Consider the following 20,262-nt stretch of genomic DNA (forward strand, 5'->3'; position numbering starts at 1 on the left):
CATGCTTTTCACACCCCTAGGCCTTTACTTCCGTTGCTTCCTCCACCTAGAATGCTTTTCCCTTCCTTGAGGACACCCATTTACTTTTCAAGACCCAGCTCAAATGTCACCTCCTCCTGAAAGGTTTCCTCAACTCCTCATTTTTCAAGCTGCCCTTTGTGCTTCCATGACAATTTGTCTCTATCTTATAATCACTCAGTTACAAGTATGTTTTTGCCACCAGACTGAGATCCCTTTGGGTAAAATGACGTATCCCATCACCTAGCAGTTTGATGAAAGAGGGAATCGATGAGTGGAGAAAGCCACTGACTGAAGACTACAGCTCATTAGCTCAGGTGTGAGCAGGGTGGTGTAAGAGAAACACGAGGGCTTGGATGGCGTGTTAGGAAGAATGCAGCACTTGACTTCAGAAAACCTGGGTCTGAATTGGATGATGTGATCAATTACTTGGTAATGATGAAGCGCCCACAGGAGAATTGACATTGGAGACTCACAAAGCCAGGCAAGGTAGCTTTAAAAGGTATCTGAAGCTACACTCATTTAAAATGTAAAGAAATAGGCAGTTTGTTCATCAAGTAACTAGGGCAGGGGGTAAGGAGAACTGTACACAGACGCCGGGGCACATGTCACAGCCAGGTCAATCATATTTCTCAGATAGGTAAGAACACAGTCTAGGGATTGTGGAATAAGAAGAGAAGGCTTCCGTGGCAAGTAGTCCTGTGTCGGGACTGCAGCCAGAACATATTGTGAGCTTGTATTTATAAAATACACAGGTACGCCGCTTTCTCCCACCACTTGGCATCTGTGGAATTAAGTCTTCAATCTTCCATTTTTGTCTCCTATAATCAGCTAATCAACAAATATCACTGACTCCTACTAAGTGCTTAGTAAATCCTGGGACATGTGACTGCAGAGATTAACTAAACATGATCCCCACTTTCCACGAGTGGCACTGGATCCAGAAATCTGGTATGCCAAGAACTGTCAGTTCAGTCACTCAGTCATGTCTGACTCTTTGCAACCCCATGGACTGCAGCATGTTGGGCTTAGAACTCTGATGCTGGCTAAATATGCTCCACAGTTGGCTGAGAATGGAAGATGCAACTCTGCCAGATGGATATGGGGTGAAGGCTGGGGAAGACTTGACACAGGAGAAGACACTTGCTCTTGGCCTCCAACAGGGGGTTCACTCAGGGCACAGGGGAGAAGCATGTTCCAGCCAGAGGCAAGAGGGAGAGAGCTGCTCTACGCAGGTCAGGGGAGTGAAGGGCAGGGTGCAGGGCAAGGAATGTGCTGGGGTAGAGAAGCTGGATTCAGAGCCTGTGGGAGCCCAGACTCTGTCCACCGGTAACAGGGAGCTGCGGAAGGATTAGGACATGAGCATATCTGTGCTGCAGAAGAATCTCCCTAGAGGTCCTGTGGAAGATGTACAGGAGGGGGCAAGCAGCTAACAGGTGCTACTGCCATATTCAGGGAGAGAATGATTATAACAAGTTATTCAAATAAAAATTTTGCATATGGATGTCACAGATCTCTGTAAACTGGAATCCAGGACTTGATAATGTTTAGACTTGAAAAGGGGGTTGGAAGGACCTGGGACAAGCCCCTGACTTCCAGGTTCCTGTGATCCGCATCTGTCCACTTGCCTGACAAGTTTTTTTTTTTAAGGGAAAGTCCAGTCTTTTGATGAAGAATCAATTGTCCTTCTAAAGAACCACCAATCCTGTCAAACATGGTGTCCACCTAGTCTTGGGCCTAGTGTCCTGGGTTATAATGTCATCATGGCTAAGCCACTTATCAATTATCAGGAAATAACCCCCTCCTTTATTTCTTGATAATTACTCGTCCATGTGACTCGCCTAGAAAAGGAAAACCTTGCTTAGAGGGACTGCTTCCCAGTGTCCTTGCTCAAAAGGGCTGAGTTTTCTCAGTGCCAGTATGTTTTTTAGGCTTCAGGAAGAACAGTCCTTTTATATTCATGGAGTTTAAGCATTATTTCAGTTGCATATAGTTATGCACCTCTGAGCATCCTCCTTTATGTCTAGCGTTTATTATATGGGCCCATTTTGTAGGGTTAAGAAGCAGGGACACGAAGTTGACCACTTCCCAGGTTGAATGGGGCTCAGTTCTGAGGAAGGTCTCTGGTTAACAGAGACAGAGCAGCCTGGAAGTTAAGCTTCAAAAGAGGCATGTGCTGCACAAGTTCCTTAGACTCTCCAGGCTTTTCATCTCCACAAAGCAACAGCGGCGAAGAACCCTTCCAGCTCTAACTCTCTGTGGCTCTAAATTCAGACAAAGAAGAAAGGAAGACACCTGGCAGAACCCATTTCCCCCAGGAGAAGCCCCACAATGGCTGCTGCCTGCTAGCTGTCCCTGCTGGTTGCCGTGCCAATCCAGGTGGCTGGGGACTTCAGGCTCACTGTGATCCACGCCCCGGGTGAGGAAGCAGGTGGGGATGGGTGTGGTGATCAGGGGTGGGGAATGGGGGGTGGGTGCAATGAGCCTCAGGATGGGAGGGGATACAGTGGAGCTTAGAGAAAAAGCGTCTTAGGTTCAGTACCTTAGGGAAATGAGATAATCCCCAAACCAAAGAACAGACTCTAAGCTGGGTACTCCTTGGAGTCTTTGAAACAGATGCTAGTCCGCCCCACGGTCTGTCATTTTATTAGTCTTTGTCACTCTCAGCTTCGTACACAGTATAGATGATAAAGACTTACTGTACTATGTCTGGAAGAGAGAGTACAAGAGGCTGGTTTTGCCCATGGAACTTATTTCCTGAAACAGCTCCTGCTCAGATTATTTTACCATAATGTAAATCTTTAAAATTCTCAACTTTTAAAAAAGAATTTAGGTTACTTTAGTTGTGTAGGATTCTTAAAAAGGAATTATAAATTTGGATTCTAAAATAATCAGTTTGAGAAAGAATCCCACACACTCACATAAGCAATCAAGTCAGAGAAGTATATTATAGGGAAGAAAGTAGAGTTTACCCAGAGGTCAACTTTATCCCTCTGTGTGAATGGAAAAACCATTAGAATAAACAATTACCTGACAACTCTTAATAGCAACAATGGAATTCTCTATAATCTCAGTACTTGATAATAGGTCTTCTACTACCACCTCAACTTTGTTTATTTTTGAAAGTCACAACGAGTTCATAAATCTTTTCTATATCATGGTGCATCTTTTGACAAAGCGGAGTCTGGCCAATGTTATATGTAACCGTCCATTTTAAATGCTTTCCTCGCATCATTAACCACTTGGTATGACACAGGCCAGATAATTAAGACAGGTTTGTTTAATATTCTAAAAGAAGGTCTATATGATTATCCATTAATCAAAAGTAAACTTCAAAACCTGACCACTAAAAAAATCCCTTACACAACCAGTTTACAATGTAATTATTATTACATATCTGTTCATGATCTGTGACTTTTTTTAAAAATGCAGGTCAACAGTTTGAAATTTATAAAAATTTATGCTCATTTAATTACTGCCTGTATAAAATTCACTCCTACATGTGTTATCTTGATAGACAGAAAAAACCCTGAAGAGCAATTACATAGTGATAGTTTTTCAGTGAAAAGGAAGAAAATATTTTTACACAGAAACTGAAGAAATAATGAGAATTAACTTCAACAGGCATCTGAAAATGGAAAGAATTAATTTTCTACATTTGCTTTTCATTAGCATCTTGCAGACTCACTGGCCCAAAAGCCAAGTGAAAGGAACTGTTATTTTTCCTTCTCCAGAGAGTGACTGCATTGCTCATTCATTCATTCTATCATTTCATAAATGTACACTGAATATCTACTCTGTTCTAGGTACAGTGTTAATTATGGAGATTCAGTGCTGAAAAAATACTGACCCCTGTCTATATGAAAGGAGAAATTAAACACATAGTCACACAATTAATTATATAATTTACACTTAGGATGAGTGACTTCTTAGGAAGGCACTGGGAGCCGTGGAGTGGAGGACCAGGACCCAGCAGCCCTCGGTGCTAAAATCAGACTGACCCAAATGTGACTGGCTGGGGGGCTAGGGGCAAGTTACTTTACATCTCTGGGCTTCATTTCCTCTTCAGAGTAGGGATAACAACCACACTGTAAGGTGGCTGTGAAGATGTCATGATATAACAAACATTAATAGTACCTCATCTGATCCATGGTGGGTGTTCAACCAGTACTACCTCCTCTGTCTCTCATGTTAACCCTGCCCTGAAATCGTCCAAAGAATATCATTATCTAGTGACAGAATCAAGTTTCATACCCCAAACCTTTTGCCCTTTTCTTTACTTGTTCTCTTAGTTCAGTATGTTCCTAAGAGGAGATAATCATATAGTATATACAACACCTTCCACATGACAGGCACGAGAGTCCTGGACTCCATTCCTTTTACCATTTCCAGTCAACGGTGGCTGCTAAGAGGCTTTCATAGCCAAACATACACTCCATGAGAAGTGTTGATCTTCACAGCCAGGAATGTCAGCAAAAACCAAGAAAAGACAAGCTCCAAGAAGTAATGCACCCTAGCCCTCCACTGCAACTTGAGAGGTTAAGGCTAGAATTAGAGGAGAGCCAAAGGATGAAGGGAAAGAAAGGATCATCAAAAGCAGTATCTCTGTTGCACCAGGCACTGAACTGGGAACTTCACATGTAATACTTCATTTGTTCCTCCCATTTTCCTTTATTAGTTGAGGAGCCTAGAGAATATAAGTATCTCGAGGTCCCCAGAGTGGTAGAGCCCAGTGTCTGGCTGTCTCCAAAACTCATGTTCTTTCCACTAGCAGGCTACATCATATTAACAATTCCTTCGTTATTGCTTGTTTCAATTTGCAATGCAGCAATTTAGTCATTTTAAATTAATCCTTGAAAAATCACCAAGAGAGTAAAATGCAAATTTCAACATGGCTAGAGCTCAATAGTAAGTCTATGTCAAAAATCACACAAATTGGTCCTACAAAAGTTCAGATTCTCCTTAGAGGAAAAGCTTTCCTGCTTCATTTCATACTTGAAATAGGAAAAATCACTTCTTTTCCTTTTTCCTCATAAATATCAAAAGTCAACTATACGGAGGCAGAAATGCTTTGGTTCCTTACAAACCTGGGTCACTACACCCCATTTGGAAGCAGATCTTGGGCTCTAACCTCAGGCCTGTGAGCCCTGGGTCCCCACATGTAAAATGAGGCTCACGTCTACCTCTCACAGAGTAGCTGTAAGGATTTAAATGGAACCATGTATGTTAGGAGGCTGGCAGATTGTTTTTATTATTCCTGCTTAGAAACAAACAAGGCCAGTCTTTTACTGGTTTGCAAAGGAGGATTTAGAGGACAATGGGTCATACGCAGGGAATTGGTTCATTAGTGGCAAAATCAGCAGAGGGAATGCAAATTTTTTTTTTTTAATGGTGGGGGCAGGGGAGGTGGCATATAGTGCAGTGCAGAAAGGAATTGGAGGTGGGGCTAAGAAGATGAAGTTGTTTTTCCTACATTATTTCTAATCTCAGCAATTGTGGTTTTGAAAATTGAGAAATTACCAGGACTTTCAGGTACCTTACAGTTCTTAAGGAATTCTCAGTCCTTAAAATTAAAAAATTAAAAGATGAATTTAACTTAGGCAATGACTGTTATTATAACATTATTTATAATAGCAGAACATTAGAAACAATCTAAATGTCTGTTAATAGGTGAAGCATAGTTAAAACATGTGGGCATTTCCATGGATTTAACACATGTATTTGCTTTTCTATCTCCTGATACCATGCAACTCTCAGCCCTCAGCCAGGAAAAGTCACAAAGATATAATTTTGAAAGGCATAAACCTCAAAGAACAGGAGAAAAGAGAGTAATGGAAGAGAGATGTCAAATTTTTTGGAAGCCAGATGTTACTAAAGAAATGGTTCTCAATCTGGGTCATTCACCCCCAGTGAACTTTTAGCAATGTCTGAAGACATTCTTAGTTGTCACAGCTGGGATGGTGGTACCATCTTACAGTGGACAGAGCCCAAGGATGCTGTTGAACACCCTGCAACATACAAGACAACCCTAAACAACAAAGAATGATCTGGTCCAGGGTATCAAGAGTATCAATCAAGGTTGAGAAACTAGAGAAGACTGAGTTGGCAGCCCAGAAAAGGCTGGGACCAGGGAAGAGGGCAGCAAGCATCCAGCCCAACTCACATCACAGAACTCCAGAAAAGTTCAGGAATTGGAGACATCCAGCACCTCTAAAGGCTAAGGGAAGGGTGCCAATAAAAATAAGAGTATTCAATCCCAAGACTCTCCTCTCCCAGCTCACTCAGCTAGTCAACTAGCCTTTTGGCACCCTTCCTGAGAAATAAATGTTTACTTTCTGGTAACCAGAAAGACTTGGGGACACTAGGTATAGCTGAGGACAGGGGATAAATAATTAAACAAAAATAGGAGAGGTGCTTAAAGTATACATGCTAAATGTTCATATCCTATAAGCTACCACCCCACTCAGCTTCTAGAACACCAGTAATAAAGCTTACACTATTGGCAAGAGAAAACTGACTGGTCCAAAAGGAAAGATTTTGATATGATCATTAATATCTAAATAATAGCCAATTTCAATGTCTTCTCCTCTGTGACCCAACCATTCCTTCAAGTAGACGAATATTTAATTTCTAGTTTTATTTCATTGTAATAAAAGACAGTGGCCTATGAAAATCTGAGTTTTCCTATTTTGAATTCGTCAGTGCAATCTATCACATAATTTTTATAAATGTTCAAGATCACATCCCTGTTTTCTGCTCTTTCTATGACACTTTTCCAGTTTAGGGGAGTTTCTTCACTGTCTATACCTTACTGACTGCTCAATAATCATCTCCTTTAAATTGCAGAAATTCTTAAAATTTTCTAGTTCCTGGTGGCTTCTTCTGCCATTAAGTGGACAATTTTTCTCCTTAATTTTATAGGTCTTCTGTCATTTCAATGAAATTTTGAGGGAGATAAAAGGTTAAATTATGGGCTCAAAGGGTAGCAAAGTATATGAGAATTCATTTTCTGGTATCAAAAAGATTAATGTTTGAATTCTAATTCTACCACTTCTTGAAATATTATTCAGCCTTAGAAAAGAAGGAAATTCTGACATGCTGCAGCATGGATGAGCCACAAATGCATTATGCTAAGTGAAATAAACCAAACACGAAAGGACAAACACTATATGAGTCTCCTTAAATGAGGTGTCTAGAGGAGTCAAATTCATACAGTCAGAATAGTGGTTGCCAGGTGATGGAAGGAGAAGGGAAATGAGTTGTTTAAAGAGTTGGCTTCAGCTGGGAAAGATGAAAAAATTCCGGATATAGATGTTGGTGACACTTGCACAATAATGTAAATGTGTTCACCAACGAAATTATACATTTAAAAGAGGATTAAAAAAGGATTAAAACAGTAAATTTTATGTTATGTATATTTTGCCACAACTTAAAAAAGTAATCAAGTGCCTTCGTGGTGGTGGTTCTGTATTTAACTCTACATAGTACTATGTACAGTTCAAGTAAAATATTTTGAAATATGTCTTAAGACTAGACTAGATATGTGATTCAGCTTGTTCAGGGGGCAGATATTACCCTCTGCTGTCTCAGGCTCAAGTTCACTGCTAAGTTTTTAAGAGACAAGGCGGGGGTCCTCACACTTTTATCCAAAAATCCTTTACTTTCTTAAAAGTGAATAAAAAAATGTAGTAGGAGCACAATTCTACTTCAGTATATATACCCTAATAAAGAAATCTTCATACGAGTAGTTCTTTATATAAAAGCATTTTGTTTATAAGAAAAAGTAAAACCAACTCAATTCACAACAGCAAGGAAATAGCTAAGTAAATGACACAGCAAATTGAATATTATGCAGTCAAAAAAAATGATTATGAATGAAATGGCAAAATGCTTATATAAGAGGTAATTCTAACTATGTAAATAATACATTCTAAAAAGACTACAATGAGACACCAATACGTTAATAGGTGAGTACTTTGCAAAGTATGAATAATGATTATTCCTTGCCTTCTTACTTCTATATTTTTCAAATATTCTCTATATGGTTTTGCTTTTATAATGTATTATTTTTATAGTAGGAAAATATATCCCTTTATTTTCCTTGAAAATTAGTAAAAAATGAAGAATAAAAATTTAATTCACATCTGTCCAAGTACTTACATTCTCAGGGATGCTGGGAAGTTCTCTGGTATCAGGCACAGTAAAATAAGAATGCTGGAAAGAAAAACAAAAGGTATTTATTCTTGCAAAAGTATGCAACAAGCACACTATTCAGAAACCAGGTAAATGATATGAAGATAATTCCTCATTCAACTAAAGAAACAAGCATTTCACTCATAGAGAATAGTCTAAGGAATATTTTCTTTGGATAATACTGGATTAAAGCCAGATACATTAAATCACTGTTTGGTAGATGGAGTTCTTTTCCATGGGAGAGGAACATTTTTGGGAAATACAAAAGAACAGTTCAAAGAAGTTAAAGGCTAATTTCTCATATGACATTTTCAGGCTACTGAACACATGAAAGCTGCAGACTTCATAATTTATTGTTCATTGAGGCATGTGGGCTCTAGGGACCAAATATCACTAGGTTTACTCATGAATGGTCTTTACCAACCAAACCTGCAATTTAATTTCAGCATCTGAGATTATACTCATCTATAAACTGTGGGCCAAATCTGTCCCAAAGGCCCAAGGGATGTTAAGGACAGCTCCAGCGGAGGGACTGCTGCACGGAGACACTAGATGGCTAACAGTGGAGAATGTCTCTCAACTATGCGTGCTCTCCAAGTAAGCCTCCTGACTTCCAGTGCAAATTCCAGTGAAGGGAGCTGAATCAGTGGAGTTGAAACCCTGACCTGTTCAGAGAACTTTTAAGGAGACATCTCCATGCATGTAACAAGCATGTGTCTCTGAGTTAAATGAAAATAGGATGAACTGATGACACCTCCTCTGTGCTACTAAAGACTCAGAGAACAATGGCAAGCAGGAATGGAAAGAGCTTGGTGCTGGCCAATTAAAGAAGGGATTGTGCAAAGGCCAGGAAAGGTCACATACAGAGAATGTCAGTTTAGCCATGGCCTAAGTTCAAACCTAGACCCCCAAGTGACATTTCAGGAAGTTCCCACCCCCCATTCTTGGATAACTACAAAATAAGTAAGTCTCTGGAAAAATGAGTTGCACAGGCTTCCTAAAATGAAAGGCTTCCAATAACAAAAAGGCCAACAATAACATTATAAGCTATTTTTCTAATATTCGGCAGATATTTACGAACATCTGCTGCACAGAAGGCTTTACCTTCCATGTATAAAGTACCACCAGTTACTTTATAAACAGTATCTCTAATTTCCATAGGAAAAGTTAAGGAATTATCTCCATATTACAAATGGGTAAATTAAGGCTTAGAGAAGTAAAGTGACTTAAGGTCATACAGCTAGTTGGTGACAGAACTAGGACTGAAACCAGGTTTGCATAACTAGAGCTATGTTCTTTCCATGATAACGATTGTTATACCTGTGCTTTTCATGAGCAAATTATAGCTAAAGCTATTTGAATTAAATAAACTAAAAAGTAAAAAGCAACAAATATTAAAAGATAACTTAAGAAAACACCCTTTGTAGTGCATTATTCCAAAATCTGTGTCTTTGTGTCAAAACATTATAAATTAAGGATTACAATAGAGGGGACATAGGTAAACCTATGTCTGATTCATGTTGATATTTGGTAAAAACCAACACAATAAAGAAATTATCCCTCAATTAAAAAAAAAAAAATAATAATAATAATAAAAGTATTACAGTAGAGATCATGTAGCATATTCATTATGGGAAACTAATTAAGTCAACTCAAGAACAAAGATTAAAATAGTAAAAGTAAAATACAAGGTTAAATTCGATGCCATGAGATACCAAATTTTATACCAAATGGCTAGAAGGCAGTCCCAGGAAATGTTCAGAAATGGCAGTCCACATGGTGATGAAGTCACTGAAGGGAGAAAGGACTGGAACTGCAGAGTCAGCCACTTAATAGTTATGTGATCATAGGCAATTCCACTTAATAGCTCAGAAGCTATTTTTTTTTTTAACCTGTAAATGGGATCTGTTCAGAACAACTGTTGTGAAGAATAAATGTTTTATATGTGACATATCTAGCATTCCATCAATGGTATTTTAATAGAAAATTATTATCACCATTCTCAATTGTTAGTTTATATTCCAATTTTTCTCAATCACCTAGAGCAGACACACAGAAACACTCTCTTGTGACTAAAGACAAAAAGTCGAAGACTGTCATCTTATCATCTTTTCAGGCTTTATAATCTAGATGAGACTAACTCTTCAGAAATGAAACACATAGAGAGGAATTCCTTGTGAACAGGAAAAAGAAAATATCTGCCTTTACAAATGCAACAGATTGTAAATAGTGAGGCCATGCAATCCCAAAACCAAGTAGTCCCCAGGCTGTCCTTTGAGATTCTGTCTTGCTCCATCGCCCATGAAATGCTGGGACCAGAGGAGGTCAGAAACATTCCTAGAAACCACTGGCATGAAACAGCTGCACCTTCCAACAGTTCTTCCTGCCCTGGCAATGGCTTGTCCTTGAGGCCTGGCAGCCTCTCAGGGGAAGGAGAGGCCCTTCCTCCCCAGCAGCTGGTGACCCAGCCCGGCTACTCCCCAGCTACCTGTCAGATGTCATTACAGACTGAAGTAGTGAGATCAAGCTGCTTAGGAAAACGGACAGAGACAAAGGCAAGGTTGCTTAGCTATGCAGCAAGGAGTGGGGCAGGTTTAAAGTTCATTTCTTCATCTTTTTCAGATATTCTTCCTTACACAATATTTCTTGGAAAAGACTTCTTTCCCTCCTCTGCTCCATTACAATGAGCAAAAGCATCTACCAGTTCCTTCTTTCCTTCCTTTCTTTCAACATTCATGGCCTAGTGGAAAAAAAATAGGCTTGGGTTTAAAAGCCCCAATCTCACTGATTAACCATACAACCTTGGATGGGCAAGTATCTTTTCCTCTCTAAGTCTTAACTATGAAATAAGAAGGCCAATATCTATTTTCAGAGTTGTTTTAAACATTAGAGATACATACTTGGCATAAATTATGAACTTGGTATATAGTAGATGTATTATTAGTTATTGGCAGTAATACTGCTTTCAATGTGATCATCATAAAAAACCTTTCCACGTTCATTTTCTTTAAGAGGGCAAATACTAAGATAATTACCACTGACTATTAACACTGTACCTGCTTCTAGTGAAGCTGAAAGACAAAACTTTTTAAACATTCAGATCCCATAACATTGGGGAAAATAGCCCCTGGATGATCAATAGCTGGCCAGAGTGTCCATCTGAGAATTCTGAAGAAGGTCGTGACTAGCATTTGACCCAGAGAATTGCAGTAACTAAAATATGCAGAAAAAAAGAAAGAAAAAACGCCTTCTTATCTGACACCTTATCTGACAGATGAGGAAATTGAGGTCTATGAGGTTAAAGGTTTTGATTAAGATCACTCAGGTCATTGGCAAAACTATGACTTGGGGGTTGAAATCTCCCAATTTATAATCCAGAGGCTTTTCTACCCAGACCACATAGCACGTGTATAAGAGAGTTCAAGGAAATAATCTGGCCAGGAATTGTGCTCGGCAGTCTCCATTCACATCCTCAAGAGTGGGCGTTTAGTCCAGTGGGGGAGACAGGAAAACAGGTTGTTCCAAAGTGTTGTGACTAAGTACTGCAAAGTGTACAAGATGCTTGGGACAAAAAAAGAAAATCTTACCTAAGCTTTCGGGGGTGTGAGGGGAGGATTTTGCTGAAATAAAAATTTGAGTTGAGTTCTGAAGGATGAGTATGGGTTACCCTGGGTTAAACAGGGGAAAGGTGGTATTGAAGGTTTGGGGAAGCAGGATGCGCTTCAGCAAAGGCACAGACACAGCAGTGTTATGTGGGGGCACGGTGGAGGGGGCGAAGCATGAGGCAGGGAGCCCCAGGACAGGAGTTGAGGAGGCAAGGGTCGACTGTCCCATCCCAAGCCCAGCACCTGTCACCCAGGAGACGCTAGTGATGGAGTGACAGCCAGGAAGAGAGGAGCAAGGGGGCATTTGGGAACCCTCTCTCATGAAATCCTAGAGAAAGAAAGAAATACAACTCCCTGGCCTGTCTTGAGATCTCAGAGTATTTGGGGGGTGGGGAAGGTACATATGACAAAAAGACAATCTCATTTGACTCTTTCTTATTGTTAATAATGGAATGGTTTCTCAGTGATTGCTAATATTCTGCCCCCACTTACCACGCTGAGATGAACAGACACTCCTGGGTCAGGGATAGGAAGTTTGTACAGAGTTTCGAGAAGCTCATTCCACTGACTCTCCTGAAAGAAATAAAAGGCTTAAGTAACAAAGGCAAGACTGAGCCCTTAGTCAGAGACCTGCAGGGAGGTCTGGGCACACACTGAACTATGGGCCCTCATGACTGAGGGGGCTGGGGAGGTGCTGGCCCCACAACAGAAATAGGTTTGATATTCAAGTAGAGTTGGACAAAAGACAGTGCTTATGGCTCAATAAAAGAACCAAATAGATCCTCCCACATGAAGTTTGACATTTTCTACTCAGTGAGACACCTACCATGACCGCCTTTTATGGATCATATACCATAAGCTCTCAGCAAATCTATCCTCTCAACTCCATAGCAACAACTTTTAAATGCAAACAATCCCAGCTTACGGGGCGGGGGTGGTAGGGAGAAATAACGATGACACTATAGATCTTGTCTTTATCATCATTACCCTCAATTAATTTTATTGAGTGTTCACCAGATACACACAGCAGCCTCCAATTATGGAAAGTTAAAAATGAACTACTACAACAGCATGCAATAGAGGATGGTGGCTGTGCATTTTAATTAGTGAAATCGAGCCACAGGATGAAACATAAAGCAGTACAAATTATTCGATTGAAAACAGATTCACCTTTAAAATGCGCAAAAGAACATTGCTTACAGAATCATCCCAAAGCTATTTCTCCCACCCTGCGGAAATCCCTATGCTGATGAAATAGTAATAAACCTACATTTGTACCCATTTGGTAGCTGCTTTCAGCCTCACAACTACCTCACTTTACAGACTGAAAACTAAGGCTCCAAAGGGTAAAGCAACTTGGCTCACATCAGCCAGCTGGGAACTGCACAGCCAGAAGCTAACAACAGGTTTTCTGTGTTCAAACCCAGAGCCCTTGCTGCTGTTCACAGCTGTCTTTATTAGTGAATTTAAAGGAGAGGAAAAAGAGGATAAGCCCAGATTAAAATCATGTTTTCAATCTGAATTCATAAATTACTCAAATTTCTCAGAGGGTAGGAATGAACATGTGCAGGCACACAAGTTTAATTTTGTTTTGAAACAATCTCAAACTTAACAGAAGAATTTTAGGACACTATGAAAAAAAAGAAAACCTTTATTTTCTATTTGAGGGTGGATTACCAATATTATGCCCTGTCATCCATAAACACCAAGGATATTCTCCTACATAACCACAATCAGGAAATTAACACTGAAACAACATTATCATCTAATCCTCAGATCCTACCAAATGTTGCCAATTGTGCCAATAATGTCTTTAGTAGCAAAATAATCCAGTTCAGAAACAAGTGCTGCCTTCAGTTGCTGCGACTCTAGTTTCCATCAGTCAGAACAGTTCCTACATTTGTAAGAACTTGACAGTGAAACCAATCACTTTGTACAATAATGCTCACTTGTCTGATGTTTTCTACTGATTCAGATTTCAATTCATCCCATTTCTGCTGAGGCTCACTTTAATCATTTGATTAATTCATCTGATGTCTCTACTGTAAGATCACTCATTCTCCCTCTGGTTTGAGTAAGCACTTTGTGAAGCAAACTTTGTGTAAATAACACATTCCCCTTTTAATTTATCCATTTACTTATTTATATTAGTATGCACACAAAGTCTCCTGTTTTATTCAATGGGTTATAATCCTTTGGTATCATTTGTTCTGATGCTCAGATTGTCCCAGATATGACCAGTGGAAATCCTTTGCTCCTTCAAACTCACTTTTGTGTCTTTCTGGCGTTTTTACATCATTTTTTTAGATTTTAATTTCTTATAAATTTTCGCTTTATTACTGTTTGAAACAAAGTAGTGACTCTAACATCATGAACAATTAAATAAGGAAGCAGGACTGCAGAGTAGAGAAGATAAATAATTTCCACAAAGGAGAAAAAAAAAAGGAACTTTATTCAGTGAGATCTCTATGACCCACATGATCAGCAAATTTTGAACTGCAATTTCACTCTATGTCTTTAACCAATTATTCTTCTGGCTCAGCTTTATTTATTTTTGGGCAATAGTATACAAAGTTTTTTATTTGTATTTTTAAATTAATTTTTATTGGAGTATAGTTGCTTTACAATGTTGTGTTAGTTAGCAAGTGAATCAGTTACATGTATACATATATCCCCTATTTTTTTATTTTCCTTCCCGTTTAGGTCATCACACAGAGCACTGAGTATAGTTCCCTGTGCTATACAGTAGGTTCTCATTAGTTATTTACCTTCTGCATAGTAGTGTATATTTATCAATCCCAATCACCCAATTCATCTCACCCTCCCTTCCCTGCATTGGTATCCATATGTTTGTTCTCTATAACTGTGTCTCTATTTCTGCTTTACAAATAAGTTCATCTGTACCATTTTTCTAGATTCACATACAAGCAATATTACATATTTGTTTTTCTTTCTGACTTATTTCACTCTGCAGGAAATAAGTATCTAGATCCATTCATGTCTCTGCAAATGACACAATTTCGCTCCTTTTTATGGCTGAGCAATATTCCACTGTATACATGTATGACATCTTCATCTATACCTCTGCTGATGGACATTTGGGTTGTTTTCATGTCCTGGCTATTGTAAATAGTGCTGCAATGAACATGGACATTTGGGTTGTTTTCATGTCCTGGCTATTGTAAATAGTGCTGCAATGAACACTGGGGTGCATGTATCTTTTTCAAGTATAGCTTCCTCTGGGTATATGCCCAAGAATGGGATTGCTGGGTCATATGGTAGTTCTATTTTTAGTATTTTAATGAAACTCCATACTGTTCTCCATGGGTTTCCCAGGTGGCGCTAGTGGTAATGAATCCATCTGCCAAAGCAGAAGAAGCAAGAGACATGGGTTCAATCCCTGGGTCAGGACTATCCCCTGAAGCAGGAAACGGGAACCCGCTCCAGAATTCTTGCCTGGAAAATTCCACAGACAGAAGCAGCTGGTGGGCTACAGTCCATGGGGCCGCAAAGAGTTGAACACGACCGAGCACATAATGTTCTCCATGGTAGCTATACCAACTTACATTCCCAACAACAGTGTTGGAGAATTTCCTTTTCTCCACAACCTCTCCAGCATCTACTGCATGTAGATTTTTTAAAAAAATATTTCATTTATTCAGCTGTACTGGGTCTTAGTTGCAGCAAGCAGGATCTAGTTCCCTGACGAGGGATCAAACCCAGGTCCCCTGCACTGGGAGCAAGGAGTCTTAGCCACTGGACCACCAGGGAAATTCCCGTAGATTTTCAGATGATGGCTATTCTGACCAGTATGAGGTGATACCTCATTGGCATTCATTTGATTTGACTGTCATTCATTTCTCTAATAATTAGTGATGCTGAGCATCTTTTCATGTGTTTGTTGGCCATCTTAACATCTTCTTTGGAGAAATGTCTATTTAGGTCTTCAGCCTATTTTTTTCTATTGGGCTGTTTGGTTTTTTAATACTTAGCTACATAAACTGTTTGTATATTTTGAAGATAAATCCCTTATCAGCTGCTTTATTTGCAAACATTTCCCCCCATTCTGAGGATGGTCTTTTAATCTTGTTTATGATTTCCTTTGCTGTGCAAAAGCTTTTAAGTTTAATTAGGTCCCATTTGTTTATTTTTATTTTCATTTACATTATTCTAGGAGGTGGGTCAAAAAAAGATCTTGCTATGATTTATGTCAAAGAGTGCCGAAGAGTGCCCTGCCTATATTTCCCTCTAATAGTGTCCAGCATTATATTTAGGTCTTTAATCCATTTTGAGTTTATTTTTGTGTATGGTGTTAGGGAGTGTTCTAACACATTCTTTAACATGAAGCTGTCCAATTTCCCCAGCATCACATATTTGAAAGACTGTCTTTTACCCCTTGTATTTCCTCGCCCCCGATGTCACAGACTAGGTGACCACAGGAGTATGGGTTTACCTCTGAGCTTTCTATCCTGCTCCACTGATCTATAATCCTGCTTTTGTTCCAGTATCATGCTGCCTTGATTACTGTAGCTTTGTAGTAAGGTCTGAAGTCAGGGAGCCTCATTCCTCTAGCTCCATTTTTCTTTCTCCAGATCGTTTTGGCCATTTGGGATCTCTTTTGTTTCCATACAAATTGTAAAAAATTTTGTTCTTATTCTGTGGAAAATGCCACAGGTCATTTAATAGGGATTGCATTGAATCTATAGATTGCTTTGGGTAGAAGAGTCTTTTTCATAATATTGAGGCTTCCAATCCAATAACATGGTATATCTCTCCATTTGTGTCATCTTTGACTTCTTTCATCAGCGTCTTAAGTTTTCTAAGTACAGTCTTTTGCCTCCTTAGGTAGGTTTATTCCTAGGTCTTTTATTCTTTTTGTTGCAATGGTAAATGGGGTTGTTGCCTTAATTTCTCTTTCTGATCTTGTTAGTGTATAGGGATGCAAGAGATTTCTGTGTATTAATTTTTTATCCTGCAACGTTACCAAATTGATTGATTAGCTCTAGTAGTTTTCTGGTGGCATCTTTAGGATTCTCTATGTATAGTATCGTGCCATCTGCAAACAGTGACAGTTTTACTACTTCTTTTCCAGTTAGGTTCCTTTTTAAGATTACTTTTTCTTCTCTGATTGCCATGGTAGGACTTCCAAAACTATGTTGAATAAGAGTGATGAGAGTGGATACCCTTGTCTTGTTTCTGATCTTAAGAAACGCTTTCAGCTTTTCCCCACTGAGAACGATGGTTGCTGTGGGTTTGTCTTATATGGCCTTTAAGGTAGGTAGGTTCCCTTTATGCCCTCTTTCTGGAGAGTTTTTATCATAAACGTGTGTTGAATTTTGTAAAAAGCTTTTTCTGCATCTATTGAGATGGTCATATGGTTTTTATTTTTCAGTCTGTTATTATGGTGTATCACTTAACTGATTTGCATGTATTGAAGAATTCTTGCATCTCTGGGATAAATTCCACTTGATCATGGTGCATTGGTGGTTTGCTAATATTTTGTGGAGGATTTTTGCATCTGTGTTTCTTGGTGATATTGGCCCGTAATTTTCTTTTTTTGTGATATCTTTGTTTGGTTTGGGTATCAGGGTGATTGATGGTGGCCTTGTAGAGTAAGCCTGGGAGTGTCCCTCCTTCTGTAATTTTCCAGAAGTTAGAGAAGGTATTAGCTCTTCTCTAAATGAATATTTACTGGAAGGACTGATGCTGAAGCTGAAACTCTGATACTTTGACCACCTCATGCGAAGAGTTGACTCATTGGAAAAGACCCTGACACTGGGAGGGATTGGGGGCAGGAGGAGAAGGGGATGACAGAGGATGAGATGGCTGGATGGCATCACCGACTCGATGGGCATGAGTTTGAGTAAACTCCGGGAGATGGTGGTGGACAGGGAGGCCTGGCGTGCTGCGATTCATAGGGTCGCGAAGAGTCGGACACGACCGAGCGACTGAACTGAACTGAACTGAAATGTTTGATAGGATTTAACTGTGGAGCCATCGGGTCCTGGACTTCTGTTTGTTGGAAGATTTTTAATAACAGTTTCAATTTCATTACTTGTGATTAGACTACTCATATTTTCTATTTCTTCTTGGTTTAGTCTTGGAAGGTTTATTTCTTTCTTCCAGGTAGTCCATTTTATTGGCATATAGTTGCTTGTAGTAGTCTCTTACGATCCTTTGTATTTCTGCAGGGTCAACTGTAATTTTTTTCATTTCTAGTTTTACTGATTTGAGTCCTTTGCCTTTTATTCTTTATGAGTCTGGCTGAAGGTTTATTAATTTTATTTATCGCCTCAAAAAAACAGTGTTTAGTTTCACTGATTGTTGCTATCGTTTTCTTCTTTTCCATTTCATTTATTTCTGCTCTGATCTTTATTTCTTTCCTTCTATTAACTTTGAGGGCTTTTTGTTTTTCTTTCTCCAGCTGCTTTAGGTATAACCCTAGGTTGTTCAAGATTTTTCTTTTTTTTTTTGGTGGAACGGTATTGCTATACACTTCCCTCTTAGAACTGCTTCTGCTGCATCCCACAGGTTTTGGGTGGTGGTTTCATTACCATTTGTTTCTAAGCATTTTTTAAATGTCCTCTCTGATGTCTTCAGGGACCCACTGGTTATCTAGTAGCATGCTGTTCAGCCTCCATGTGTTTGTGTTTTTCACAGGTCTTTTCTTTTCCTATGCAAGTGTGACAGTCACTCAGTCGTGTCCGACTCTTTCTGACCCCCTGGGCTATACAGTCCATGGAATTCTCCAGGTCAGAATACTGGAGTATTGAATACTGAATACCCCAGTTCCCTTCTCCAGGGGATCTTCCCAACCCAGGGACTGAACCCAGGTCTCCCATATTGCAGGCCGATTCTTTACCAGCTGAGCCACAAGGGAAGCCTTAAACCTGATTTCTAATCTCACAGGGTTGTGGTCATGCTTGATACGATTTCAATTTTATTAAATTTACTGAGGCTTTACAGTAAAATAAATTAAAAAAAATTTTTTCCCAAGGCTTAGTTTGTGACCTAAGATGTTATCTATCCTGGAGAATGTTCTGTGAGCACTTGAGAAGAAACTATATTCTGCAGCTTTTGGGTGGAATGTCTATAAATATCAATTAAGTCTATCTGGCCTAATGTATCATTAAAAGTTTCTGCTTCCTTATGAATTTTCTGTCTGGATGATTTGTCCATTGCTGTAGGTAGGGTGTTAAAGTCCACCACGGTTATTGTTACAGTCGATTTCCCCTTTCATGTCTGTTAGTGTTTGTCTTATGTATTGAGGTGTTCCTATGTTCAGTGCACAAATATTTAAAATGGTTATATCTTCTTTTTGGATTGATCCCTTGATCATTATGTAGTGTCCTTCCTTGTCTCTTGTAAAAGTCTTTATTTTAAAGTCTATTTTGTCTGATATGAGTATTGCTACTCCAGCTTTCTTTTGATTTCTATTTGCATATGGTATTTTTTCCATCCTCTACTTTCACTCTACATGTGTCCCTAGTTCTGAAGTAGAGTCTCTTGTAGACTGCATATATATATATATATAGTTCATGTCCTCTTATCCATTCAGCGAGACTCTGTCTTTTGGTTGGAGCATTTAAAACATTTACATTTAAGGTATTTATCTATACATCTGTTCCTACTGCCATTTTCTTAATTGTTTTGGTTGTGTTTTGCAGGGTTTTTTTTTTCTCTTATATTTCCCTCTTAAAGAAGTTCCTTTAGCATGTATTATAAAGCTGGTTTGGTGTGCTGAATTCTCTTAGCTTTTGCTTATCTGTACAGTTTTTCATTTCTCCATCAAATCTGAATGAGATCCTTACTGGGTAGAGTAATCTTGCTGTGTGTTTAGTCACTCAGTCATGTCTGACTTTCTGTGACCCCATGGACTGCAGCCTGCCAGGCTCCTTTGTCCATGGGGATCCTCCAAGCAAGGATACTGGAGTGGATTGCTATGCCCTCCTCCAGAGGGTCTTCCCAACCCAGGGATTGAACCCAGGCCACATTGCAGGTGGATTCTTTACTGACTGAGCCACCAGAGAAGCCTAAGAATGCTGGAGTGGGTAGCCTATCCCTTCTCCAGAGGATCTTTTAACCCAGGAATCAAACCAGGGTCTCCTGCATTGCAAGTATATTCTTTACCAGCTGAGCTACCAGGGAAATCTTGGTAGTAGGTTTTTCCTTTCATCATTTTAAATATAGCCTTCCACTCCCTTCTGGCCTGCATGCTGCTGCTGCTGCTACGTCGCTTCAGTCGTGTCTGACTCTGTGCGACCCCATAGACGGCAGCCCACCAGGCTCCCCCGTCCCTGGGATTCTCCAGGCAAGAACACTGGAGTGGGTTGCCATTTCCTTCTCCAATGCATGAAAGTGAAAAGGGAAAGTGAAGTCACTCAGTCATGTCCGACTCATAGCGACCCCATGGACTGCAGCTCACCAGGCTCCTCCGTCCGTCCAT

The 20,262-nt window shown here is 39.6% G+C and overlaps 1 protein-coding gene across 11 annotated transcripts in view; it reads right to left on the minus strand.

The window, feature by feature from the left end:
• Nucleotides 1–20,262, minus strand: part of DENND1A (DENN domain containing 1A) — a 527,524-nt gene that overhangs the window by 248,640 nt on the left and 258,622 nt on the right. For all 11 annotated transcript variants that reach the window (XM_070452577.1, XM_070452573.1, XM_020872163.2 and 8 more), the window contains 2 exons: nt 12,309–12,389; nt 8,179–8,232 (listed from right to left, as the gene is read on the minus strand). In XM_070452577.1, coding sequence (XP_070308678.1) covers nt 8,179–8,232; nt 12,309–12,389 — 135 coding nt within the window. The remainder of the gene's footprint in view (nt 1–8,178; nt 8,233–12,308; nt 12,390–20,262) is intronic.

Source organism: Odocoileus virginianus, chromosome 2 (assembly GCF_023699985.2).
Source record: "Odocoileus virginianus isolate 20LAN1187 ecotype Illinois chromosome 2, Ovbor_1.2, whole genome shotgun sequence".
Lineage (NCBI taxonomy): Eukaryota > Metazoa > Chordata > Mammalia > Artiodactyla > Cervidae > Odocoileus > Odocoileus virginianus.